This window comes from Cydia splendana, chromosome 27, assembly GCF_910591565.1.
Source record: "Cydia splendana chromosome 27, ilCydSple1.2, whole genome shotgun sequence".
Lineage (NCBI taxonomy): Eukaryota > Metazoa > Arthropoda > Insecta > Lepidoptera > Tortricidae > Cydia > Cydia splendana.
Genome location: NC_085986.1, coordinates 7,744,673 through 7,772,221, shown reverse-complemented (window position 1 = coordinate 7,772,221; position 27,549 = coordinate 7,744,673). Strand labels below are relative to the sequence as shown.

Sequence of the window (27,549 nt, the reverse complement as noted above, 5' to 3'; positions counted from 1 at the left end):
TGCCCAGCAGTGGGACACAATATAGGATACTTAAAAAATAACAGATGCTATAGTCAAACGCACCCTTACTATACGGCACTGCACCAGCTGCAGCGAATTCTGTGTATTGCCTCGTAACAGTACGACGCGGGAATATAAACATTCAACAACACATTGTAAGGCCTTTTAATAACCTCACCGTTCGTTAGTTAGAGAAACATAAGTAAAGAAAGAGTGGTAACTCCATACATCAGTTATCTTAACAAAACGCGAGTTATTTCGTAGTCGACATCTAACGTCAAGTAGTGGAATTATCAGTACCGCTACTTGACACCAGATGTCACAAATAAATAAATAAAAAGATATTTATTTTCCAATACAAAAAACAATGAATGGCATGTACAATCAAAAGTCAGGTAAAATTTTGAAATATTTGTGTAGTAAAATGGATGCGACTCAGCGAGACCAAAAAACTTAAAGCTAATTCTTAACTAAGTTATTTAATAACTTACTAACTAACCAGACGAATAGACAAGTGTGACTAAAAATGTACTGTTTAACAATTTACAACTAATATTATAAGCAGAAGGAGTTGAGAATAGAGTTCCAGCTGAAAACTGTTAGAGCATTGAGTTTTCTAGCGGTGGTGGCCGAGTGGATTTGACGTCCGATTTTCAATCCGGAGGTCGCGGATTCAAATCCTGGCTCGTACCAATGAGTTTTTCGGAACTTACGTACGAAATATAATTTGATATTTACCGCTTTTCGGTGAAGGAAAACATCGTGAGGAAACCTGCATACCTCTGCGAAGAAATAGTAGGAGATCCCCCATATAGCCGACCTTCACCAATCTGTCTGACGGATGAAACTATGAAAATATGAAAGAAAATATGTTCCAGGACATAAATAAATAGGGTTGCCTAAAGAAATATGGTCAAGGCTATTTTTAATAAATTTATGAAAAAAAAAATTTCAGGCAAATTTCACCGATTTGTCTGACGATCGAAATAAGTTTCAATGGAAAGTATACAACTTGTACTGCTTGTACAACATAAATCATCTAGATTGCCTATCTTTTTCCGGTCACTATTATGTGGTTGCCGTGTTTAAAGAGGTGATCAAGTTTGTTTTAATTTTATTTGATTGAGTTTTTTAAGCACTATTTTTATGATTTTTTTCATATTTTTTGGACAGATTTTTCAAAAGGAAAAACTTGTTTTTTTTCTTTCTAAACGATTATTTCCGAAATGATTCAAGTGAATAAAGTTATCAAGAAATGTTGTTTAAAGACCCCTATTCATTTTGAAAGCCCTATCCAACGACACCCCACACTATGAGGTTGAAAATATAAAAAAAATGTCACACACATTTTGTTTCTATCAAAGCGATTATTTCCGAAAATATTCACTTTATCAAAAAATGTTTTTCTAAAACCCGTATTCATTTTGAAAGACCTTTCCAACAACATCCCCCACCATAGGGTTGACACGAAAAAAAAATCCTCACATACATTTTGTTTCTTTCGAGGCGGTTATTTCCTAAAATATTCACTTTATCAAAAAAAATCTTCTCAACCTCATAGTGTGGGATGTTGTTGGATAGGCCTTTCAAAATAAATAGGAGTTGTCGTAGTTTGTAGTGGTTTTTTCCAATAAAAATGGTCAAATTATGCACTATACTTTTTATTTAAACTATATAGAACAATACACAGTACATTTTAGGATAATTAGCGAAAAGAAAAATAAATGAGTAAATTAACGTCCGTTCGGTATGACTCGCATTCGGATCTCTGGTTGGTGGGGTCCCTGCCCCGCGCGCCCTCACCCCGAGCGCTCGGTACTTGTCGGCAACATCCTCCACCCCAGTGCTGCTTAGCAGCACTCACCATCTATTGGTATACGGGCTACGCGTGCAGCCGATCGGGTAAGTACACCACTCTTGGTTTTAATCCTAACGGCTCTTACTCGGCCGTCTTTGCCTGGCAACAGCTGTTCTACTAATCCTTTTGGCCAGGCGCAGCGAGGTCCATCTGGGTCTACAATTAGGACGAGGTCTCCCACTTGTAAGGGCCTCACTTCTTGTGTCCATTTTTTACGCGGTAGCAAGTCCGGGAGAATTTCTTTCACCCATCTTCTCCAGTATAAGTCGGCCAGCCGTTGGGCGATTCTCCACTGCTTTTTTCAGGAAATATTCAGAGTCATTGTAAGCGCCAAGGTGGGGTAAGACAGAAGAAGATCCAAGCAGAAAATGGTTAGGCGTTAAAGTTTCTGTGCTTCCAGGTTCTACGGAGACGTGCGTTAGTGGCCGGCTGTTTACTATGCTTTCGACCTCTGCCAAAAATGTACACAGGGTCTCTTCTCGAGGGGCTCTCTCTTTCAGCACGATCTTCATGCATTCTTTAACGGTTCTGATCTGCCTTTCCCACGCTCCACCCCAATGTGGACTTCCGGGTGGGATAAATATCCATTTAGTCCCATAGTTCAATGACTCACGCTTAAGGTACTCCTGGTCCAACTCCTGAATTGACTTTCGTAGTTCTGCATCAGCTCCTCGAAGATTGGTACCATTATCAGAGTATAGGCACTGCGGCCAGCCGCGTCGTGCTCCCATTCGTCTGAGAGCCATTATAAATGAATCTGAGGTAAGTGAGTTCACTAATTCGATGTGCACTGCCCTCACAGTTAAACATGTAAACAAAACTCCGTACCTCTTTTGTCTACCTCTTCCCACAGTAACTTCTAAAGGCCCGAAGAGGTCAACGCCAGTGTAGGTAAAGGCGCGCTGATGATGAGCAACGCGGGCAGGCGGTAAGTCTCCCATTCGTGGGATTTCTTGTTTACATTTCCTTATTCTACATAGCATACATTTTTTTGTAACATTTTTAACTGTCGGTCGTAATCTTAATATCCAATGCCTTTGTTTCAGGTTATTAACAACAGTTTCCTGGTTCCCGTGCGCTGCGAGAACGTGGTGATGCTTCACTAGCAGCCTCGCTATGTAGTCTCGTCCGTCCAAGATCGAAGGTCGTTTTATTTCAGGTCCGACTTCAGCAGCGGCGTCTATGCGGCCCCCGAGGCGTAGGACTTCGTGTTCGTCGAGGTACGGCGATAAGGTAAGTAATCTACTTGTTTTAGGTAAGTATAATCTATTTTTCAGTTTCAGGATTTCTTCGGAGAACGTCTGCGCTTGAGAATATTTTATAAGTAACCTTTCAGCCTTCTCCATTACAGCGCCGTCCTCTTCATTCATATGTTTACATTTGTTTATAAACTTTAGCATTATAAAAGTAGCCCTGAGTAATCGTAACCACGATGAAAACCTTGTAGGCTCAGGTATAGGTATGTTTTCCTTATTGCACGACGTCATCGTCATAACACATTCTAAGTCGTCATTGTTTACGTCGGCATTCAAAATGTTTTGCGGCCACTCGTTCTCACTTTTTTGTAAAAATGCAGGTCCCTGGATCCACTCGGTAGGCAACACACAACGGTCGTATGATTCTCTGGTAGGTATATCGGCGACATTTAGGTGCGTAGGTACATATCTCCACTCGCTCGCGTGTGATAAATCATCTATTTCACCAAGCCGGTTCGCAATGTAAGGTTTGTATGTACGCGCGTTGTTTCGTATCCAGTACAGAACCACTGTGGCGTCACACCAAAATATACGACGGTCTGGTTTTATTCTGTGTTCCTTAATTATTGTTTCGGCTAATCGAGCTGCCATAACTGCCGAATTCAATTCTAAACGAGGCACAGTCGATTTCTTCAGGCCTGCAATACGACATTTACTGACTATAAATGCCGTGCGAACTGTGTTGTTTTCTTGCCAGCGCCAGTATGCTACTGCGCACATAACTTTCATTGACGAGTCGCAAAATAAATGAAGTTGTAGATCTTTATAACTATTCATAGTTATTAAATCTTGTTTTTGTGCAGGCGCATCGCCGCCCGCTGCACTGATAACAGGTACTAACCGCGTCCCGCTCGCTCTCGCGGTATCTGTGGATGTCTCGCTCTCACTTGTAGACGCTGTTACCATCTCGCTCGCACTTGGAGACTCTGTGACTCTCTCGTTCGCACTTGTAGCGGCATGATGATAATATCTAGGTAGACGTATCTTGCGCATCAATTCTAATTGATTTATCCATTTTAGCCATTTTTCGTAGACGACGTCAGGTACTTGTTCATCCCAAGTAACGCCTAAATGCCACGTTAATTGAACAATTAATCTTCCATTTATGGTGAAAGGCGCTAAAAATCCATACACGTCAAAAATCGACATTACTACTCGTAAAATGTCTCTTTTCGTAGGCCTTTCTTTCCCGTGGATTATATTTTCAGATAACTTTTTCAGTGATACATCGAACCCGAGCGTATCTTCAGTGGGATTCCACAACAATCCAAGTGTTCGCTCGCCCTCATACTGTTGTCCGACTTTGAACGTTACTGCACTGTTACCGAGAGTATCTTTTGGAATGCTGTTGATGACGGTTTGACTGTTGCTATTCCAATTGCGTATATGAAAATCGCCTTGCGCATGTATATAGGTGACGTCACGGACTAGCTTCATTGCAGTTTCTTCATCAGGTAAGCTGTCGATGTAGTCGTCGACGTAGTGTTGCGTGTATATAGCATTAGCCGCCTCCGGATATGTAGATTCGAAGCGTCGCACATTTTTATTTTTGATGAATTGTGCTATGAACGGCGCACAATTGGCTCCGAATATGAGTGACGTCATCAGGTAGGTATCTATAGGATCTTCGGGCTTATCTCGGTATAGAAAGCGTAGGGCTTGCTGATCTTCGGGTTTTATTTTAACTCTGAGAAACATATCCTTGATATCGCCAGAGATCGCGACCTTGTTTTCGCGGAATCGCCACATGATTCCTATTAACGGTACTAGTAGGTCGGGACCTTTATGTAGGTAGCTATTTAGACTAAACCCTTTTGTTTTAGCTGACCCATCAAAAACCAGACGGAGGCTCTTCTTATTTGGATTATCCACGCCATGAGTAGGTAAGTACCAAGTTCTAGTAGATGTGACTGGATTATTCAGTTTCTCAGCGTATTTATTGTCCAACAAATGTTGTATGCGTTCTTTATACCTTCGTGCATACTCTTCACTCCTTTTAATTTTTAGCTCAACTCCTTTCAGTCGTGATAATGCATTTGGATACGAGTCGACGGTGACACAGTGAGGATCCTTCCAAGGTAAGCCGACTTGCCATTGGCCATCGATAAGTTCAGAGGTTTGTTCCAGGTGCTCCTGGGCCAGTACGTCCTCCGAGTTCTGCCGAGGGTTAGCAGATATACCCATTGAATCGATGGAGAAAGATCGACGTATGTCTTCTTGCAGTTCACGTAGAATTTGATTATTTTCAGTTGCAATATCTTGCTCATAGTTATGACTAAGATGTAATGAAGTATATATTTCCCTTTGTTTCATTACAGTTGCACGTTGACACGGACCGTGCACGCACCAGCCCAGCGGGGTACGAGTCGCATAGGGTTCATTTTGGCCGCCCTCCACGACCTCTAGTGGTACATGCAAGTGGTAGTTGTCTTGTCCAATAAGAATTTCAGGTTTCTGATTTTGAGCACACAAGTAGTTTTTTATACGGTCTAGGTACTTGTAGTTACCGCACTTAACAAGTCCTATGTTTTGTACAGGTAAGTCCAGATTGTTTGTACTACGCGCGGTTAAGTTGAACATTGTCCCGGCACTATTAGATATCGAGCAATCGATCAGCTGTGTTTCGCACTTCAGTTCTGAATTGACCCAAGCGCCGCGCACATTTAAACACTGACGGCGACCGCGCAGCCCCGCGCGCTCCGCGAGTTCCGTGCTTATGAAAGACACGCTGCTTCCATCATCAAGCATACCGGTCGTTTTAATTTTACCGTTAGGTCCATGAAGGTATATCGGCACGACTTTTAACAGCACTTCGCGCTGGTTAACGTTTATATGCGTAACAGTTTCAGTTTGAGCACTAGTGTCCGACACTTCTACAACGTTATAAGGAGTCGAACGCGAACTTTGACCCGATACGTAATGCAGGAGCCGGTGGTGAGCCTGCCCGCACCCCTCCACGTCACACGCCGCGGCCGTGCACGATTGTCTATCACGATGCGATAATAAACACTTATAACACAAACCGAATCGCTTCACATACTGCCAACGGTCCTTGCGTAGTGATTTTTTAAACTTTTTGCATTCTGGTAAATTATGATTTCCTACGCGGCAAAAGCGGCACTTATCAGTACTGTCCGTTTGCGCACTTTGCACTAAATGATTTTTTAAACTTTTTGCATTCTGGTAAATTATGATTTCCTACGCGGCAAAAGCGGCACTTATCAGTACTGTCCGTTTGCGCACTTTGCACTAAAATAGTTTGCGGTTTATAGTCACTGTTTTCACTATAGTTTTTACGTTTATAGTCTGATCGCACTTGACACTTTCATAGCTTCCTCGTGGAGAAACTCGGAGAGGATATCAAGTTTAGATTTAGTTCCTTCTTTAATTAGCGCGTAACTGTAGTCATTCCACTTGGGTAGCAACACCGTAGGTAGCTTAGACAAGATAATGCCGACTATGCTCATTTCTTGCAGGTACTCTCCGCGACCTAAGGCACGAACAGCTGTGACGTAATTTTTTATCTTCACGGAAAACGTAACTATTTCTTTGTGGTATTCCGGTGGCAGAGCGTGTAGTTTTTTAATTTCTATTAACATACGCGATATTATTAATTCCGGATTTCCAAATTGTAACTCAAGAGTTGACATTAGAGTTTCAGTTGATGTGCCACTAATAAGCAGCGCGTTTACAGATTCTTTGGCGGGACCACGTAGGCACTTTCTTAAACGCCACATATTTTCAATATCGCTGAAACTACACACTCTGGTCGATTCTTCGAAAGCTTGTTTGAATTGTAACCACTCCATTGGTTCACCGTAGAACAAAGGCAGTTCCTTCGGGGTGCTGATGCGGCTCAGCAGTCTTGCGTTTTGGTTATTGTTGGATGCAGATACGGTGGCCAATTCCTTCAGGGCGCTGGCTAACTCCTGAACTGGCAACTCGGTGCCGGCGACTACTGCTGCCGACGAACACAGCGCGCCCGGGTTATTTCCAGTTTCGGGGACGTGTTGTTGTGACTCCAGTTCCAGCTGGCTGCGCTCGACCCACCTGGCAACATCACTTTTAACCGACTGATGGTCTTGTTCTGACGGTTCAGATTCTTCAGATGGACTGTATTCATCAAGGTTGGCGAGATCTACTTGTAGTTTTTTGTCTATCAAGTCCATTTGTATGCGAGCCTTTGCTTCAGCTGCTTCCAGCTCCAGTTTCTTCCTTTGTGCCACAATAGATGACGACGATGACCTTTTAGAACCATGGTAGCTGGTTTTGCGAGAGTGATGACTTAACGGCTTCGCGATCTTTCTTTGTTCGGAATGTTCGGATTTTATATGACTACCCGTTTCTAAAATAATAGTCTTGTCGATCGGTTTCTTTGGTTCTTCATCTTTTACAGGTGTCTGCGGCTGCTGGATTGAAGCCTGTTTACGTTCTTCTTCTTTTCTTTCCATTTCTCGTCTTGTAGTACTACGTGTGTTGACCATCTTTGGTGTATGGAACATCAAATCCGGCTTCGAAGACCACTTTGTCGTAGTTTGTAGTGGTTTTTTCCAATAAAAATGGTCAAATTATGCACTATACTTTTTATTTAAACTATATAGAACAATACACAGTACATTTTAGGATAATTAGCGAAAAGAAAAATAAATGAGTAAATTAACGTCCGTTCGGTATGACTCGCATTCGGATCTCTGGTTGGTGGGGTCCCTGCCCCGCGCGCCCTCACCCCGAGCGCTCGGTACTTGTCGGCAACAGGGGTCTTAAAACAACATTTTTTGATAAAGTGAATATTTTAGGAAATAATCGCCTCGAAAGAAACAAAATGTATGTGAGGATTTTTTTTTTTCGTGTCAATCCTAAATTTTTTTTTGATAAAGTGAATATTTTAGCAAATAATCGCCTCGAAAGAAACATAATGTATGAGAGAATTTTTTTTTTCGTGTCAACCCTATGGTGGGGGATGTTGTTGGAAAGGTCTTTCAAAATGAATAGGGGTTTTAGAAGAACATTTTTTGATAAAGTTAATATTTTCGGAAATAATCGCTTTGAAAGAAACAAAATGTGTGTGACAATTTTTTTATATTTTCAACCTCATAGTGTGGGGTGTCGTTGGATAGGGCTTTCAAAATGAATAGGGGTCTTTAAACAACATTTCTTGATAACTTTATTCACTTGAATCATTTCGGAAATAATCGTTTAGAAAGAAAAAACAAGTTTTTCCTTTTGAAAAATCTGTCCAAAAAATATGAAAAAAATCATAAAAATAGTGCTTAAAAAACTCAATCAAATAAAATTAAAACAAACTTGATCACCTCTTTAAACACGGCAACCACATAATAGTGACCGGAAAAAGATAGGCAACCTAGATGATTTATGTTGTACAAGTTGTATACTTTCCATTGAAACTTATTTCGATCGTCAGACAAATCGGTGAAATTTGTCTGAAAATTTTTTTTTCAAAAATTTATTAAAAATAGCCTTGACCATATTTCTTTAGGCAACCCTATTTATTTATGTCCTGGAACATATTTTCTTTCATATTTTCATAGTTTCAGCCGTCAGACAGATTGGTGAAGGTCGACCATATATGTGGGATCTTAGACCAAAATTCAAAGGTGTATGTGAAGTCCCCAATCCGCATTGGGCTAGCGTTGGGACTATAGCCTAAGCCCTCTCGCGTATGAAAGAAGGCCTGTGCCCAGCAGTGGGACGTATATAGGCTGAGTTATTATATTGAGTTTTCGTTCGTTGCGACATCTATCGTCGACGAGCAGTACTGATAAATTCCGCGACTTGATATGGTCAAACAAGTTTGTCAGTAGAAAAAGGCGCGAAATTCAAATTTTCTATGGGACTTAACTCTTCGCGCCTACATTTTTTATAGATGGTCAAGCAAATCTTGTCAGTAGAAAAAGGCGCAAAATTCAAATTTTCTATGAGACGATATTCCTTCGCGCTTACATTTTTCAAATTTGCCGCCTTCTTCTACTGACAAGATATGCTTGACCAACTGTAAATTAGCCACTCTTTTTTACTGGCGGAATTGGCTTGACAGAATATATCTGAGAAATACTGTGGGTGGAAATACCCATTAAACCGAAATAGTGTTGCCTGATTAAAATATAATAACAATAATAAAAAAAAGATTGTAATATGAACATGAATATAATAGGAAAGATTGTAATGTAAGCTACAAAAATAACATTTTAAATATTCATTTAGATCATCCTTCAATTTCAAACAAATTGAACTATATTTATTTTATAAATTCCTTAAACTCAGAATTTCATATAGTCTGTGCGGAAAGAGAAGAGTCGTGGAATGTATGGGGCCCAATACCTACATTCCACAACTCTTATCTTTCAGCACAGACTCTAATAATATTATATTAATGTTTGCTGGTAGAATGGATATAACACATTTGTGATGTTCACTTAACATCATTAATCTAGTTTACTTTTAGAGGAATTATATTGATTATAGGTAAATAAAACAATTAAATTTATTATTCGGTCCATACAGAGCGCCCGTAACACAGCGGCCGCCATCATGCGCACCAGTGTTGCCAGCCATCTGCTTATTTATTGATGAACACCACAACATTTATTACATTAAATGCTTCGAGCAACACCGGCTTCCGACACATCGGAAGGGAGGGGCCCAAGCGATATCTCACCGTACAAATCTTTCTGCCATTTTTCGCGGGGGGAAAGGTGCACACAGTCGCACTTCTCACACACTTACATACAAAATCCAATCTGTAATGACGACACAAATACATAGAAAATGACACACGTCAAAGACAAATCTTGCAAACCTCGATCTCTTTTTGTGTACGGACGAGTGACAAGTGTCACAACACGCACACTAACACATTTTCGTTGAAGTATGTTATTGTATTCTGAGAGATGAGAAGTCGGATTTGTCGCTCGACCGATCCGCAATTTGTACTGAGCGAGCAAAATCGATAAATCCAACAATTACATGAGACTAAAATATAATAATTGTGTTTGAATGTAATTAAACGTATGATATGTAAAAAAAAATATTACATGTGAAATGTAACACTTTCTTTTTGTAAATTTGATGTCCCCGACCTCTTTTTATAACAAAAAACCGAGCAAACAGGCATTTTTGTGCAGCAGTGTTCACGCGCGCGTCTGGACTCGGTCTAGTGAAAAATCCAAGTGCAACTAGTTTTATTACCCGCGCTAGATTAGATTGACGCGCTAATCTTGTACCTCGGCAGAGGGGAAATAGTGCGAATGCCGCCTCCCTTCCGTGTTGCTCGAAGATTAAATGATACAATTTTAAACGTATTTAAAAACAGTTGTACGGTATAAAGAAGAGAAATCTAATCTTCAAGGACGGGTATCCCACAGCCGTCTTCAGATCCAAATCTTTCTATCCTATATTATATTAATTGTTTTCATGGATAAAGCATTATTTTACATACAAGATATATACAGTGGTACAGTCAACAACAGAGCTATCAATACAGGCAAAGTGCCAAAAATATGTATACACGACCATAATGTACAGGCAATAAAGTACTGTATACATATTTTTGACACTTTGCCTGGATTCATAGCTCTGTTGTTGACTGTACTACTAAACGAAATTAATAACTATAGTTTGTCAAAGGACTCTCATTTCAATCATAGACAGAGAGAATCATACTATCTTTGTCTTACACTAGTAAAGCCTGACCAGTAATATATGATCATTGTCAAGAGGGCGCTGTTATTCTCATATATGGGGTGACAGTTCTGTATAGTATGAAAAAATTAGTTCCAGTGAAATTCGGCAACATGGCGCGTGATCATATATTCCTGGTCAGGCTTTACTAGCACTCAAAAGAAAAGGATGAGTATAGTTTTCCTGGTTATTACTGACTGACAAATTGGTTTGACCAACTATAGCCTAAATCTTTTTTTTTGTAAGTGTATAATTTTATTTCAACGTAAGCAATTGGACATGGAGGAAACAGTAAAAGTTATAAAAAACACAATATACGTAGGTCTATAGAGTCACACCAAGAAAAGTCTGCAGCGGATTTGATAGCCCACGCAGTGTAAGTGTTATTTATACGTCATAATTTCATAGAAGTTTGACGTTTAAAATGACACTTGCACTGCGTGGGCTATCAAAATCGCTGCAGACTTTTCACGGTCTGACTTTATCTTGAGGTATCTACGGTATAATTTTCAGTACCTAGAGTCGGTCCATAAAAAGTCTGCAGCGGATTTGATAGCCCACGCAGTGCCCGTGTTATTTTAAACGTCAAACTTCTATGAAATTATGACGTATAAATAACACTTACACCGCATGGGCTATCAAATCCGCTGCAGACTTTTCTTGGTGCGACTCTAACAAACCTTATACAGAAGCATATACAGAATTCCTGCTGCTCCGTCTTCGCATTCGAATGCATTGATTCGCATTCGCTTCAATCTTATTGGTTTCTGAATGTACGTCTGTGTTGTGTTACTTGTGTCAGTGTAAATGTCAATGTCAAAAGTTAGATCATAATAAACAAAAGTTCTAGGATTTTGTAAGGTTTAAACTAGGTTTTTAGTTATTTTAAGCCTCATGAACTTTATACATTGTCTCCTATTTACCTTTATAGGATGAAGGTAAGTACCTACACATTATATTTGAGATTGTTCACCGGTATTTTAGGTTATGACGAAATATGATAATGATAAAATAACCTTTGCATTATTGTTACGTTGTTTGAGAATGATAATGATAACGATTGTAAATACTTCATATACGAGACAATAGTCATCTAGTCATTAGCTAATCCTGTGTAGTAAATACTTTGAAGTTTCATGTTTCATGTCAAGTGTAAATCTAATTAAATTCTTGTAAGTTTTCATGGTTTTTATACTTAATACAATAGTAATTTATATTATGTTATTTGGTTATTTCATCAACTCTGATCAATCATGCAAGCGCGCGAGGCTATTTCGGCACGTCTACACTGGCCGTTTTGCGCGCGAGGAAATTGCCTCGAGCGTATGCTCGCTCTGTGTGAACCCGGCTAATGATCTAGATTCTAGACTTTTTTGTTTAACCTCTAGCCGCCCGTACGTCAAACCTTGCCAAGCAAAATGAAACTTTGATTTAGTCAACACAAAGTTCAAATTAGAATGGAACAGGAGACCTTTTTATAGGTCTCTGGGCGGCTAGTGGTTAACTAATTACTGTACTTATGCGTAATGTGCATAACTGGTATAAACTTTAGTGAAAGGTTTTTTGTGACAATAATTAGATCTAGGAGCCAATTGTGATACAATGAGGAAATGCTGCCAGGGCCTATTGTAGATTTAACCTAGTTATTAATTTTGTTTAGTATTTGCATGTAACTAAATATACAGTGGTATATGTATATATATAATACATTAAGTAAATAAATGATTTTTTAATAGAGCCAATTGTATAGCAATTCGAATTTACAATTTATAATAACCACAAAAAGAGGTATGATTATGTTTTTATTCCATTGTAACTGATAAAACTTGTTTGCCAGACTATAAAACAACTAACTAACTATTAGTTTTTTTGTAATTCCATTTGTTTGTGTTTGTTTTTGTGTTCCATGTTTCGTTTTTTAATCCTTCTGTATAAAAACAATATTTTCAGACATTCCTCCTGCTGAAACAGTATAAACTACAGCTTATAAGACAGTTCAGTGAAGCTATGTCCAAGCACCGGATAGCCGTATGTCAGATGACATCAGTAGCTGACAAAGCAGCTAATCTGGAGAGTGTCAGTCAGCTGGTCAGCAATGCGGCTAATGAAAATGTCAAAGTAAGCTGTATTTTCTAAAGTCTTCCAACTTTGGTAAGTGGCGAGACACTCCTCACTTCAGTCGAACTCGGCTCCGTTCGGTGAGCCGAACGCCGCATTGCTCCGAGCAATTATTAGGGTTGGCACCACTTGACTTCCTTTTGCGTGCACGACCACAGATAAGATAATCACAACCCTAAATAGCCGAAAGGTATAGTGCCATATATTAGAAAGGGACAGCATGATTCGACCCTGAACTGCTGTCAAACTTTGGGTTTGTAGGAAGTGTCCTTTCTGTACGGTAGTACTATTATTTATTCTGTGCTTTGGTGAATGTTCTTTTCCTTCTTTATTAAGTTATTTGAGGGGTGAGCAGTTAAACTCAATATTATGTCTAGATATTTTTACCCGACTGTGTCAAAAGAAGGGTAATGGTTCTCAAGCCTATGTATGTCTATTTCTTTGGCACACCCTACAGCTCAAACGGGTGGATGGCTTTTTGACATATGGGGAGGTCGTTGACTGCCAATATGCTTATGGTGCAGGGGGACTATTTAGACTGCGGGGTAATTTAAACTAATCGAAATATCTTCCATGTTTTACATTATTAACTAGAGTCACACACAACACATCTCTAGTTAATAATGTAAAACATGGAAGATATTTCGATTAGTTTAAATTACCCACAGTCTCAATAGCTCCCCGCCACGCTTAGACGGTTTGCTTAAATTAATATCAAATTATTTATTTAATAAAATACAGAGGTATTCTTAAAAATAGTCATAGCCCCGCAAAACTCAACAATGAGTTTGACCGTGGGGTCATCAGTCTCTAGATTATGTAATTTAATAACTTAAAATAGTAGGTAATTAAATTACTACAATATATTATTCAATTTTATTAATAATATTTAATTTCAGATGATATTCTTTCCTGAAGCGTGTGACTACATTTGTGACAACAAGCAAGACACGGTGAAGTCTGCCGAGTCGATTGTAGGTGGCAGCACTGTCGACAGTTACAGACAATTAGCTGTTAAACACAATGTTTGGTTGTCTATGGGAGGGCTGCATGAGCAGGTGAGCCTTATGCCCTCTACATAACAGACCTTGCAACAAATATATTTGCCTAGCCTAGGCCTAGAGTGGGTACTTGGGTAGTGACCCTGCCTATTTTTGGGACACATTTTTTCATGAATGTGGCGTGAATGTACAAATGATTCTGAGTAAAATGAGTCCAAGAAGTCAATATTTTGAAGACATGAATGAAATGTAAATTTTTTTTGGAAAACGCTCAGATGGTCCTGGGTTCGAATCCCGGTAACGGTAAGGGTATTTATTTGTGTGATGACAGATATTTGTTCCTGAGTCAGGTTGTTTTGTATGTATTTAAGTATTTATATATTATATATCTCGTTGTCTGAGTACCGACAATACAAGCCTTCTTGAGCTTACCGTGGGGCTTAGTAAATTTGTGTAAAAATGTCCTATAATATTTATATTTATAATATGTAATTTTATTTAAAAAAAAATATGATTAATTTCAAACTTTAATAAAAAACCGGCCAAGTGCGAGTCGTCCTCGCGCACAAAGGGTTCCGTACCTTTACGCAAAAACTGCAAAAAAATCACGTTTGTTGTATGGGAGCCCCAATTAAATATGTATTTTATTTTGTTTTTAGTATTTGTTGTTACAGCAGACAGAAGCAACAGAAATATATCATCTGTGAAAGTTTCAACTATCTAATTTCAACTAGCTATCACGGTTGATGAGTTACAGGCTAGTGACAGACAGACAGACGGACGGACGGACAGACGGATAGCGGAGTCTTAGTAATAGCGTTCCGTTTTTATTATCCTTTGGGTACGGAACCCTAAAAATAGTATTGAGTTGTATGTGTACATAATTAATAAATACCAATATGGAGGTTAACACTTCATTAATTGATTTCTCCATGTTTCAGAATAAAGAAGACCCGACTAAAATATTCAACACACACATTATAATAAATAACACCGGTGACATAGTACAACAGTACAGGAAACTGCATCTCTTCGATGTAGAGATCCCGGAGAGGAATGTTCGGCTGAAGGAGAGTGACTTTTGTAGTCCGGGAGGCCATATTGTGGCGCCTGTGGAGTCTCCTGTTGGGAGAATAGGTATGGACAGTGTTGGCCGAATGTTAATTGCAATTAACCATTATAAATTGAACCGTAATAACCGTTATAGTTTACGGTTCAATTTATAATGGTTAATGACCAATAATGGTTAATTGCATTAACGTTTCGGCCAACACTGGGTATGCATTCATGGGTTGTCTTTCCTTAGCCAAGCGACAGAAGCATAGAATAAATTAGTACTACCTTAAAAAAAGAAACTTCCTTGCCTCGCCAAATTGGCGTTTGCGTCCGCACGGCCTGATTTGATCGGACAATTTAATCAGATTGGCAAAAAATTATCCCCGTCTGGCCCGGCCTGTACTACCGTCTACCGTACAGAAAGGACACTTCCTTCAAAACCGAAGTTTGTCAGCGATTCAGGGACGAATCATGCTGTCCTGTTCTTATGTATGGTACTATCCCTTTCGGCTGTTTAGGGTTGTCAAAATTCAAGTCATTATCTTATCTGTGGCACACCTAAACCTTCCTTAAGAATCATCATCATCATCATCATCTCCTAGCCGTTTTCGGCTACAGCAACTGCTTTTCTACCGCTGAGAGCGTCGCTGGTGCGCTCTCAGGTGACTGACGTCTCTACTGGTAGCTGAAAACCGCATGGAAATCCGTTCAGTACCCTTCGAGTTTATTGCGAACATACATACACACAAACAGACAGACGCGGCGGGAGACTTTGATTTATAAGGTGTAGTGATGTAATAAATCACTACACCTCAAAATTAATCAATTAATTAATCAATTAATCAATCAATTAATTAATTAATTACTCAATTAATCGATCAATTAATTGATTACTAAATTAATCAATCAATCAATCAATTAATTACTAAATTAATCAGTCAATTAATTAACTACTCAATTAATTAATCAATTGGTTAAGGCCAAACGCGATTTGATAGAAAATATGTAATAACTTGTTTGACAGGCATGGCCATTTGCTACGACATGAGATTTCCGGAACTGAGCACGGCGCTGACTGTTCTCCGAGCGCAACTGCTGACGTTTCCTTCAGCCTTCACGCAGGCCACGGGCGAAGCTCATTGGCACACTATATTGAGGTATCTTACCTTATCTTCTAAGACAGTGACACCTCTGAACTACGGCCCGCGAGCTAGCAAATCCAGCCCGCGTGGCAGATGTAGTGCATAATTGTTTTCCATCGTGTTTTCACGGAAAAATCAGTAACTATTACTTATGAAAGGAAAATAATGTAAATAATCGTATATGATTCATAATTGTGACATATTTATCGTGACTTATTTTTCGAAAGTGTTTTTAAAAGAAACGTCAAGATTGTTTACCTTTTTTATAATGCTAAAAAAACCGGACAAGTGCGAGTCGGACTCGCCCACCGAGGGTTCTTACTTTTTAGTAAGTATTTGTTGTTATAGCGGCAACAGAAATACATCATCTGTGAAAATTTCATGTGCCTGGCTATTACAGTTCATGAGATACAGCCTGGTGACAGGCGGACGGACGGACGGACGGACAGCGGAGTCTTAGTAATAGGGTCCCGTTTTTACCCTTTGGGTACGGAACCCTAAAAAAACGAACTATACCCAGTGACGTAGCGTTATGAGCACAGCTTAGTCGCGAGACGAGACCCCATTACCGAAGATTTTATTTTTCAGAGCGCGTGCAATAGAGAACCAATGTTACGTAATCGCCGCAGCACAAGTGGGTGCACATAATACCAAGCGACGGAGCTACGGGCACGCGCTATGCGTGGATCCGTGGGGTCGGGTACTAGCTGATTGTGGGGAGGAGACAGGGTTCCGAGTGGCCGAGATAGACTTGGCGCAGTTAGATGATGTGCGGAGAAATATGCCCGTGTTCAGCCATAGAAGGTAATATGATACAATTCTCATCTACGTAAAATAACAAGTCTAGTCTACTAAGTATTAGTCGTAGGTTCGAGGGGATGGATAATAATGGATTGTGGGGAGGAGACAGGGTTCCGAGTGGCCGAGATAGACCTGACGCAGTTAGATGATGTGCGGAGAAATATGCCTATGTTCAGCCATAGAAGGTATCTAATATGATACAATTCTAATCTACGTAAAATAACAAGTCTAGTGTACTGTATTAGTCGTAGGTTCGAGAGGATGCATGATAATGGATTGTGGGGAGGAGACAGGGTTCCGAGTGGCCGAGATAGACCTGGCGCAGTTAGATGATGTGCGGAGAAAAATGCCTGTAGCCATAGAAGGTAATATGTTACAATACTAATTACGTAAAATATTACAAGTCTAGTCTACTAAGTATTAGTCGTAGGTTCGAGGGGATGGATAATAATGGATTGTGGGGAGGAGACAAGATTCCGAGTGGCTGAGATAGACCTGGCGCAGGTAGATGATGTGCGGAGAAATATGCCCGTGTTCAGCCATAGAAGGTAATATGATACAATTCTCATCTACGTAAAATAACAAGTCTAGTCTACTAATAAGTATTAGTCGTAGGTTCGAGGGGATGGATAATAATGGATTGTGGGGAGGAGACAGGGTTCCGAGTGGCCGAGATAGACCTGACGCAGTTAGATGATGTGCGGAGAAATATGCCTATGTTCAGCCATAGAAGGTATCTAATATGATACAATTCTAATCTACGTAAAATAACAAGTCTAGTGTACTGTATTAGTCGTAGGTTCGAGAGGATGCATGATAATGGATTGTGGGGAGGAGACAGGGTTCCGAGTGGCCGAGATAGACCTGGCGCAGTTAGATGATGTGCGGAGAAAAATGCCTGTAGCCATAGAAGGTAATATGTTACAATACTAATTACGTAAAATATTACAAGTCTAGTCTACTAAGTATTAGTCGTAGGTTCGAGGGGATGGATAATAATGGATTGTGGGGAGGAGACAAGATTCCGAGTGGCTGAGATAGACCTGGCGCAGGTAGATGATGTGCGGAGAAATATGCCCGTGTTCAGCCATAGAAGGTAATATGATACAATTCTAATCTAAACTCTAAATCATAATTAGATTCCAAAAAAGTAAGACAATGTTGCCACTGCAATAATTTGTTTGTAAAATAGTAAATTCCTTTTTATCAATAAATACGCTAAGATAATTTATTTATTGGTAATTTTACTCCTACGATTTAAAAAAGTACTTATTTTTACATAAATACAAGACGCGCTAGTAAAAAGTGGCAACATTGTCTTACTTTTTTTGGAATCTAATTATGATTTAGAGTATACGTAAAATATTACAAGTCTAGTCTACTAAGTATTAGTCGTAGGTTCGAGGGGACGGATGATAATGGATTGTGGAGAGGAAACAGGGTTCCGAGTGGCTGAGATAGACCTGGCGCAGTTAGATGATGTGCGGAGAAATATGCCCGTGTTCAGCCATAGAAGGTAATATGTTACAATACTAACTACGTAAAATATTACAAGTCTAGTCTACTAAGTATTAGTCGTAGGTTCGAGGAGACGGATGATAATGGATTGTGAGGAGGAGACAGGGTTCCGAGTGGCCGAGATAGACCTGGCGCAGTTAGATGATGTACGGAGAAATATGCCCGTGATCAGTCATCGCAGGATATATATTACAAGTCTAGTCTACTAAGTATTGTAGGATCGAGGGGACGGATAATAATTATAGCAGTTCAATAAAGATGACTTTAAAATCTTTATAAATCACTCTAGGTTGACGAGAACAATCAGTAAAAAAATGATTAGATTAGATTAGATTAATTTATTTCTTATTGAAAATTACATGATATTTAACAATGTCATAAATGTCATAATGTTTCCAAATAACATGAATTCACAAAAAGATCGTCAGATTGTAAACAATAATAATAATAATACATTAAAATAATTAAAAAATAAGTAAAAAATATAAAACAATCAAATAATCATAATAAAAATTAAAAGTACCTATATTAATATTAAATGTCAAAAAGTTACCTATGTATGTCAAAATAAAGCGGTCAAAATGTATATAATGCTAGGGCACCCTAGTTAATATAATGTCATAATAACTAATAATATTGCAAAGTCAAATTAAATAAAATTCCAAACAAACAGCTAAAAACAATAAGAAATAAAAACAATAAAATATAACAATGTCAGATTAAATTATAATAGAAAAATATTTACATTTTAATCGCGTTTCATGTCAGTGTATTCTTTAACAGAATACAGCGATTTTGTGATTAACATTTCTTTGAGTCGGCGTCCAAAAATATCAATGGAGGTTTCATTTCTGAGACTAGCGGGTAGGCGTTCATAGAATGCAGGGCCGATAACGCGCGGTGAGTTGTCGAGCAGCGCTAGTCGCCTCCGCACAGGCAGCAGGCGCCCGGTCTGGCGGGTTATTCTGCACGAGTTGTTAGACCGTTTGAAACTGTCTATATTACGGCGTGTAAACATTATGACTTCATACACATATAGCGAGTAGTGCGTCATAATGCTATAATCTTTAAAAAGGTTTTTGCACGAGTGCCTCGAGTTTACACCTGCCAATACGCGTATGGCTCGCTTTTGCAGTTTAAACACTCTGTCCGAATGTGTTGAGTTCCCCCACAGGACGATACCATAGGACATAAGTGAAAAAAAATAGGCGTAATAGATTTGGAGCAATGCGTCACTGGGAACAACTGGCTTCAGTTTGCGCAGTGCGAATACTGCACTGCCCAGCCTTTCACACAAGTTGTTAACGTGCTCCTTCCACTTCAGTCCGGCGTCGATAGTAAACCCGAGGAACTTGCACGAATCACAGCGCGGTATCGGAATCTGCATTTGCGGAATGTTAACCTGGCTACTGGCTGAAAACAACAATACGTTTGATTTATTGACATTAAGGATGAGGCCGTTCGCCGAGAACCACTCGTGGAGTTGGCTGCATGTATTTGCAATCTTTTGTTCCAGCTGTAGGTATGTATTCGCCCTCACCACCACGGTTGTGTCGTCAGCAAACAGTGCCATCATACCTTCGGCAACAGAGGAAGGAAGGTCGTTCATGAACATTAAAAACAAGGTATTTCCGAGCGACGAGCCTTGTGGTATGCCCAGTTCTAACATTCCGGCTTTAGAGTTAATGTTCTTACCTTCTATTTTGACTTGAACTGTCTGTCGTCTGTTTTTATGTATAATGTTAGAGGTTCCGTCATGTGGTAAAAATTATTATGGAAAAAGAAGTAGGAAGTACTTGATCCTAAAATTGTATAATGAAATACCGTATAAGGGAATGTAAAATTGTAAATCAGTTAGGATGTTTAAATTTAAAATGAAAATGTGTCTATTAAACAAAATTAAATTAAAGTTACCAACATAAGCAATAAGATGTATTTAAGTTAACAATTAATTAGGCAATTAGCTAAGTCTACCCATCTATGTTTTAAGGGAGTTCCCTCTGCCAACACACTGTCCTACAGTTTGGCAGAAAAAAATGTAAAATAGGGTTTATTTCATCTGAATAAATGATTTATTTATTTTTATTTATTAATGGATTGTGGAGAGGAAACAGGGTTCCGAGTGGCTGAGATAGACCTGCCGGGTTAGCACCTGATGGCGCGACAGTATCTCGCGGCGAGATAGACTACCCGTCCCTCTTTTGCTAACATACTTAGTTAGAAAAAGACGGGTAGTCTATCTCGCCGCGAGATACTGTCGCGTCAATCATACATGATCATGTGCTTGGGCTACTGGCAGCGATAAAAGCTTATATCCATAAGCTTAACCACTCCATTATTATTAATTTCAGAAAAGACGTATACTCCCTGTACACTCTGAGCCTCCGCACCGGGAGCTTAGAGCCGGCGGCCCCGGTCGCTCCGGCGCCGCCACCGAAGCCCCCGGGGCCCTCCAGGCAGTTCGGCCACGTGCAGATACCAGAGACATGCGTGTTCTACAGTAGCGAGCTGACTTATGCCTTTGTGAATCTGCGGTTAGTCAACTATAGATGTAGTGCATAATTATTTTCCATCGTTTTTTCACGGAAACGTACGAACGTGTTGCTATTTCAGTCAATCTCGGTACAAAAAGTACTGTTGACTGAAGTAGCATGACGAATACGAACGTTTCAAAGAAAATACGATGGAAAACAATTATGCACCACAGCTGTAACTCTACCATGAGTTCCGTAAATGACAGGTGATAGTGAGAAAGTTAAAGAAAATGTATGGAGTAATTGTACAGTGCAGGGACCGGAAAACCCCTTTTAAAGATTAATCGTATCGATAGGGTAACCCTATTAAATGCTTACCCAGAGGTCATGGTTACCCTATCATTTTGCTTACCCTATCCTTATGGAAACCATTTTCAATGTGATTAATCATATTAGATGTGGTTTCCAAATCAAATAGGGTGCAGATAAGGTAGTTAAGCCTATAATATTTACCGCTTACCCCTTAATAGGGTAACCCTTTTCCCGTCTCTTTTCTACGTAGGCGCCGATTCTACCTTTGTCATTTTAAATTGAACAGAACAGAATAGGCGATGGAAGCGGAACAAATGGAGTACTTAAATGGTTATTTATTCTGGAGCGGTGATTAAAAATAGTCTGGTTTTGACCGATTTGTTTGTTCGATCGTATAATTGTGACGCTATCTATGAAAAGGACCTTATTGTCGATGGCTTTGTTTTTGTAAAGGAATATAGTTACAATATACCTAATATGTGACGTTCCACGGCAAAAGGTACCTTATGGCGGTTGGCGTTTACGCTATTATTAACGCCGCTCCAATATTATTGCGGCGCTATGCAACGTAAGCGCCAGCCGCCATAAGCTACCTTTTGCCGTGGAACGTCACATATATGCAAATTGCAAAGTTATATTTAAGTACTATTTTTTTACACGAAAAACAAAGTTACAAAAATAATTAAATTAAAATTAAATATCATTTATCAGGCAACTAAGGCCGATAATGACGCTGCATAGACATATTCTCCATGTGTTGGAGCGATGACCTCACTGGAGCGAGGATAAATGCGAACACACTAATAAGGAATGTATTCCCATTGATCCCCGCCGGGAACAGATGGGAATAGGCGCTGCATATAAATCGTTCCCATTTGTCTCTGCCTCACGTATGGCAGCAGTCACGTGGGGCGGCGACAAATGGGAATCCATACTAATATATACATACACATATTATAAATGCGAAAGTGTGTCTATCTGTCGGTCTGTTACCTCTTCACGCTTAAACCGCTGAACCGATTTACTTGAAATTTGGTATAGGGGTAGTTTGACTCCCGGGGAAGGACATAGGATACTTTTTATCTCAGAACTCATCCCTTAGGGTGTAAACAAGGGGTGGAAATTTGTATAGGGGTTCAATAATTTCTTGAAAAGGGACATGCCTTTTATCATTTAAAAGTTCGTAAGAGATACATAATGGTCATGTATTTGTGACCAATTTTATTAGCCATACCTTTAAGGGTGAACAAGGGATGAGATGGGGATGGAGCGAGCGGAGGCACGCGTATACCACTTCTATAGGATCCTACCTTCTATGGGTTATTCAAACCGTTTTTATTTTTATCGTAGATGCGTGACGCCGGGCCATGTGCTGGTGGCGCCCCGGCGTTGCGCGGAGCGGAACGGAGACCTCACGGACGAAGAGGCTCGCGATTTCTATGCCACTATACGGCTCGTGCAAAAGGTAAATATAATTATATCAATAATAAATGATTAAATATTATAGGACATCTTACATAGTAAGCTCAAGCTTGTGTTGTGGGTACTCAGACAACGATATAAGTATATAATATACAAATACTTAAATACATAGAAAACAACCATGCCTTAGGAACGAATATCTGTGGGATTCGAACCCAGGGCCATCCGCTTCACATGCAGGGTCACTACGCATTAGGCCAGACCGGTCGTCATAAGAAAGAAAGAAAGTAATAAAATAAAGATAAAATATGGTAACGAAAAATCTTATTTATTTTTAAAAAACTTTGATATTCGATAAATGTTGAAGTGAGCCAAAATCACAATGAAAACGTCGTTTTAGCTTTGTATTGGTTTTCTTTAAGAATTATTTCTTTTACCCTAAACCGGCGTGCGTGTATGAGGAATGTTATGAAAGTGAAGGAAGCGAAAGAGGTATGTCAGGATCGTAGCAAGTGGAAATCCGTGGTCTCTGCCTACCCCCCGGGAAATAGGCGTGATTATATGTATGTATGTTATTTCTTTTAAAAACACCTTTGCAATCTTATACCTTTATATATATTTATATATATCGGGGATCTCGGAAACGGCTCTAACGATTTCGTTGAAAGCTATTATAGGGGTTTTCGGGTGCGAACAATCGATCTAGCTACTAGTTATCTCTGGGAAAACGCGCATTTTCGAGTTATATATGTTTTCCGAGCAAAGATCCGTCTCCCAGATATTATAAAGTGTCATTCTATGGAACTTGCTAACTATGTAAACTAAAGTCACTAGTAAATTCATTATTAAGAGACAATTACAATATGGCGGTTTGTTTACATAGTTAGCAAGTTCCATATAATAACACTTTACATTATGCATAGGAAGAACATTGTCACATCACTAGTCAGTTAGAAACTGTCAAGTGCTACATAAGTGCCACGAGTTACCGCAGTGTGCTCATCACTAATCTTTTAAGTGCTACCTAAATGAAACTGTCAAGTGCTACCTAAGTGCCACGAGTTACCGCAGTGTGCTCATCACTAATCTTTTAAGTGCTACCTAAATGAAACTGTCAAGTGCTACCTAAGTGCCACGAGTTACCGCAGTGTGCTCATCACTAATCTTTTAAGTGCTACCTAAATGAAACTGTCAAGTGCTACCTAAGTGCCACGAGTTACCGCAGTGTGCTCATCACTAATCTTTTAAGTGCTACCTAAATGAAACTGTCAAGTGCTACCTAAATGCCACGAGTTACCGATGTGTGCTCATCACTAATCTTTTAAGTGCTACCTAAATGAAACTGTCAAGTGCTACCTAAGTGCCACGAGTTACCGCAGTGTGCTCATCACTAATCTTTTAAGTGCTACCTAAATGAAACTGTCAAGTGCTACCTAAATGCCACGAGTTACCGATGTGTGCTCATCACTAATCTTTTAAGTGCTACCTAAATGAAACTGTCAAGTGCTACCTAAGTGCCACGAGTTACCGCAGTGTGCTCATCACTAATCTTTTAAGTGCTACCTAAATGAAACTGTCAAGTGCTACCTAAATGCCACGAGTTACCGATGTGTGCTCATCACTAATCTTTTAAGTGCTACCTAAGTGCCACGAGTTACCGATGTGTATGCAATGCATAACACTACAGAACACCTTTTTTTGCAGTTAATGGAGAAAGTCCACGATACAGAATCGTGTACGGTGACCATACAAGACGGGCCCGACGCGGGACAAACTGTCAAGGTATTTCAATGTCATATTTCAAGGGTTTACTAATATGTGGCCGAAAATTGTATGGCAAATTATCATTTCCCAAACTATTTTTCCCATAGTATCATTTGGCAAAACTATCAGATGGCAAACCAATGTTTCGCATATATAACGGTTACATATCAGAATACCGAAAATCGATTTACCTAATGTTGAATCACCTATGCTCGTTTCACCTATTTTTTTAAATCCCTAATGATCAATTAACCTAAGCTCATAAGTCATAACACCTAATGAACGAATTACCTATTGCACGTTTCACCTACAATTGGTTTACCTAAGCTCAGAATACCTATGCTCGATTTACCTAAAGTTGAAACACCTAATACTGGAAATACCTAAAGGTAATATACCTAATACACGAAACACCTAATTTTGATATACCTAATGCACGAAATACCTAAACTCGGTATACCTAATGATCCAATTGCCTAAAGTTAACATACCTACTGCACAAATTACCTAAAGTCGGTATACCTAATGATCGAATTACCTAAAGTTAACATACCCAATGAACGAAATACCTAAATTCGATACACCTAATGCACGAAATACCTGAAGTCGATGCACTTAATGAACGAAATATGTACCTAAAATCAAAAATATAATTATTGTTTAAATAGTAAAATATTATTAGGACATGCAACATTTGGTATACATTTTTTAGCCAAATCATTGAATTAGCTTACTATTTTTTATTATAATATAAGGGCTAGTTATTTGCCAGAGTCGAGATAGGTGCGACGACGAGCAAAGCGAGGAGAAGCGTGTTAGGTTAACTGCGACCAAACAGTGCCAAAACCGACTTTTATTTCATCGTCATGATGTTAACTTACAAAAATAAAGTTTTTGATAAGATAAGATAACTAATTTTGTATTAGACTTACGAAATCATTCTACAACCTAAAAAGTAGCGTTTCAAAAAGTGTATTTTTAAGTTGTTATCCAAACAAACAGTTTCTACTGTATGGTTGGGAAATCATACGATTTATTGGGTGGAGTTGCCACTTGATCATTCGGCAAAATGATATGAATTATGTACTAGGTATATAGACTTTAGGTATTCCGTGCATTAGGCATATAGACATTAGGTAATTCGTTCAGGAAGTATATCAACTTTAGGTATTTTTCTTGCGATAGGTTTAACAGTTTTAGGTATTTCGTCCATTAGGTAAATCAAGTTTAGGTACATCGTTCATTAGGTATATCAGCTTTAGGTGTTTCGTCCATTAGGTATATCAGCTATAGGTGATTCGTGCATTAGGTATAATAGCTTTAGGTGAATACGTGCAGTAGGTAAAACGTGGATTAGGTATATCGTGCATTAGGTGTTTCGTCCATTAGGTTATTTGAGCTTAGGTATTATAAACTTAGGTCAGTCAATGTTTAGGTAAAATGATCGATAGGTAATTTAAAAATAGGTGAATCAAGCATAGGTGATTCAACATTAGGTAAATCAGTTTTCGGTATTCTGATATGTAACCATTATTTCCATCGTATTTTCACGGAAACGTATAAACGTTGTCTTGCTATTTCTGTCAGTCTCGGTACAAAATGTACTGACGTTGACTAAAGTAGCATGACAAATACGAACGTTTCCGAGATAGTACCATGGAAAACAATTAGCATTACATCTGTACAGTCACCTGCAATAATAAGTTACACAACGTAGGCCGCAAAAATATCTGACACGATCTTATTTGTAGAGCCATAAGAGCGTGTCACATATTTACGCGGCCTTCGAAGAGTAACATATTATTGCAGGCGACTGTACATAGTTTTTTACCTATTTTTTTTTCAGCACCTCCACTGTCATATAATGCCGCGGAAGAAAGGAGATTTCATACAGAACGATCTCGTATACCTGGAGCTCGCGAAACACGACCAGTAAGTACTTTCAAATCGCAGTAAAAACCTCCTACTTATACATAGTTCGTTTTTTTAGCATCAGAAAAAGACTACGCGATCTTGACGTAAGTCGCGTAAAGAATGCCAGTTTTAAACGTTAATTTATCAATAAATGTTTGAGGTACGATTATGAAATTTTGGATACTAGACAAGCTAGAATATATGTGCCAAATTTCATGTGTCTAGGTCAAATGGGTTTCAAGTTGTGAAGGGGTCAAAACTAGCTCGAAATGGTTCGTGTAATATTACACACGGTTGCTGCGTCGCCAGTTCTTTATTCTTTAAACTTGGGTGGACACGCTACCGCGTGTCTAGATAAGTTTTAATATATAATTACTAAACAATATAATTTACTAAGTTTTCTTCGTAGGTTCTCGTCGAGCCACCCGGCCAAGCCACCGCGGAGTTTACAAGAAATGGAGGCCGAAGCGGCCTCGCTGAGAGAATCACTACTCACTTTGGACACTAATTGAGAATTTTACAAACTATTAACTTGCCTTGTTAAGGGGGCCCACAGATTACCAGTTCGCCGGACGATATAAGCCTGTCTGTTGTTCGGAGCTGTCAAATTTTGCGTTTAACTTTATTTTAATCTTCTGTCGAAAGATGGCAGTATCTAAATTTACTGTGGCTGTGACATAATTTACTTTGTCAATCCGCCTCTATTTCAAATTCTCTTTGGTTCAGCTAACACTGCACAAATTTCCAGTAGGCAGACACTTGATAGGGTACTTGTTAATTAATATAATTTTAGAATAATATTGTGTAAGTGTAAATAATGTATTAATGAATAGTTACTTCCATCCTGTTTTATTTTATTCATTAAGTAGTTAAATATTAGTGTTAAATTTTTTGGAATTATTTGACAATCAATAAATTATTATTTTATTACCATCTATACATATTATTGATATTATAAAACAAAGTCCCCCCGCCGAACTTACTTAACGGATTAAAAACTACTGAACGGATTTTCATGTGGTTTTCACCTATGGGTTGTGCACAAATCACGCGAGGTGTTTTCGGCTACTTTTTAACCCCCCCTCCCCCTTGGTGATATTTGGTGAGGTTTTTGGCTACCCCCCCCTCCCCCACACAACATCACGTGTATTTTTTGTTTTGTTTTTCATTTGACCTAATTTTAAGATAAATAGTATTGTATATAGAAAATCTTGT

The 27,549-nt window shown here is 39.1% G+C and overlaps 1 protein-coding gene across 1 annotated transcript; it reads left to right on the top strand.

Moving 5' to 3' along the window:
* Positions 1-11,627: 11,627 nt before the first annotated feature.
* Positions 11,628-27,108, top strand: LOC134803682 (nitrilase and fragile histidine triad fusion protein NitFhit). The gene is made up of 11 exons (XM_063776473.1): positions 11,628-11,750; positions 12,763-12,930; positions 13,830-13,988; positions 14,873-15,068; positions 16,012-16,144; positions 16,718-16,933; positions 20,800-20,982; positions 22,585-22,699; positions 24,361-24,438; positions 26,267-26,352; positions 26,744-27,108. The coding sequence occupies exons 1-11, from the start codon at positions 11,745-11,747 to the stop codon at positions 26,844-26,846; spliced, it is 1,443 nt and encodes a 480-aa protein (XP_063632543.1). The 5' UTR covers positions 11,628-11,744; the 3' UTR covers positions 26,847-27,108.
* The last annotated feature ends 441 nt before the right edge of the window (positions 27,109-27,549 follow it).

What these genes read in the sequence shown, in the direction of transcription:
- LOC134803682 (XM_063776473.1), top strand. An exon ending in TGGGAGGGCTGCATGAGCAG is followed by an intron (nt 13,989 to 14,872) that starts GTGAGCCTTATG and finishes TCCATGTTTCAG; the next exon opens with AATAAAGAAGACCCGACTAA. An exon ending in GTCTCCTGTTGGGAGAATAG is followed by an intron (nt 15,069 to 16,011) that starts GTATGGACAGTG and finishes CTTGTTTGACAG; the next exon opens with GCATGGCCATTTGCTACGAC.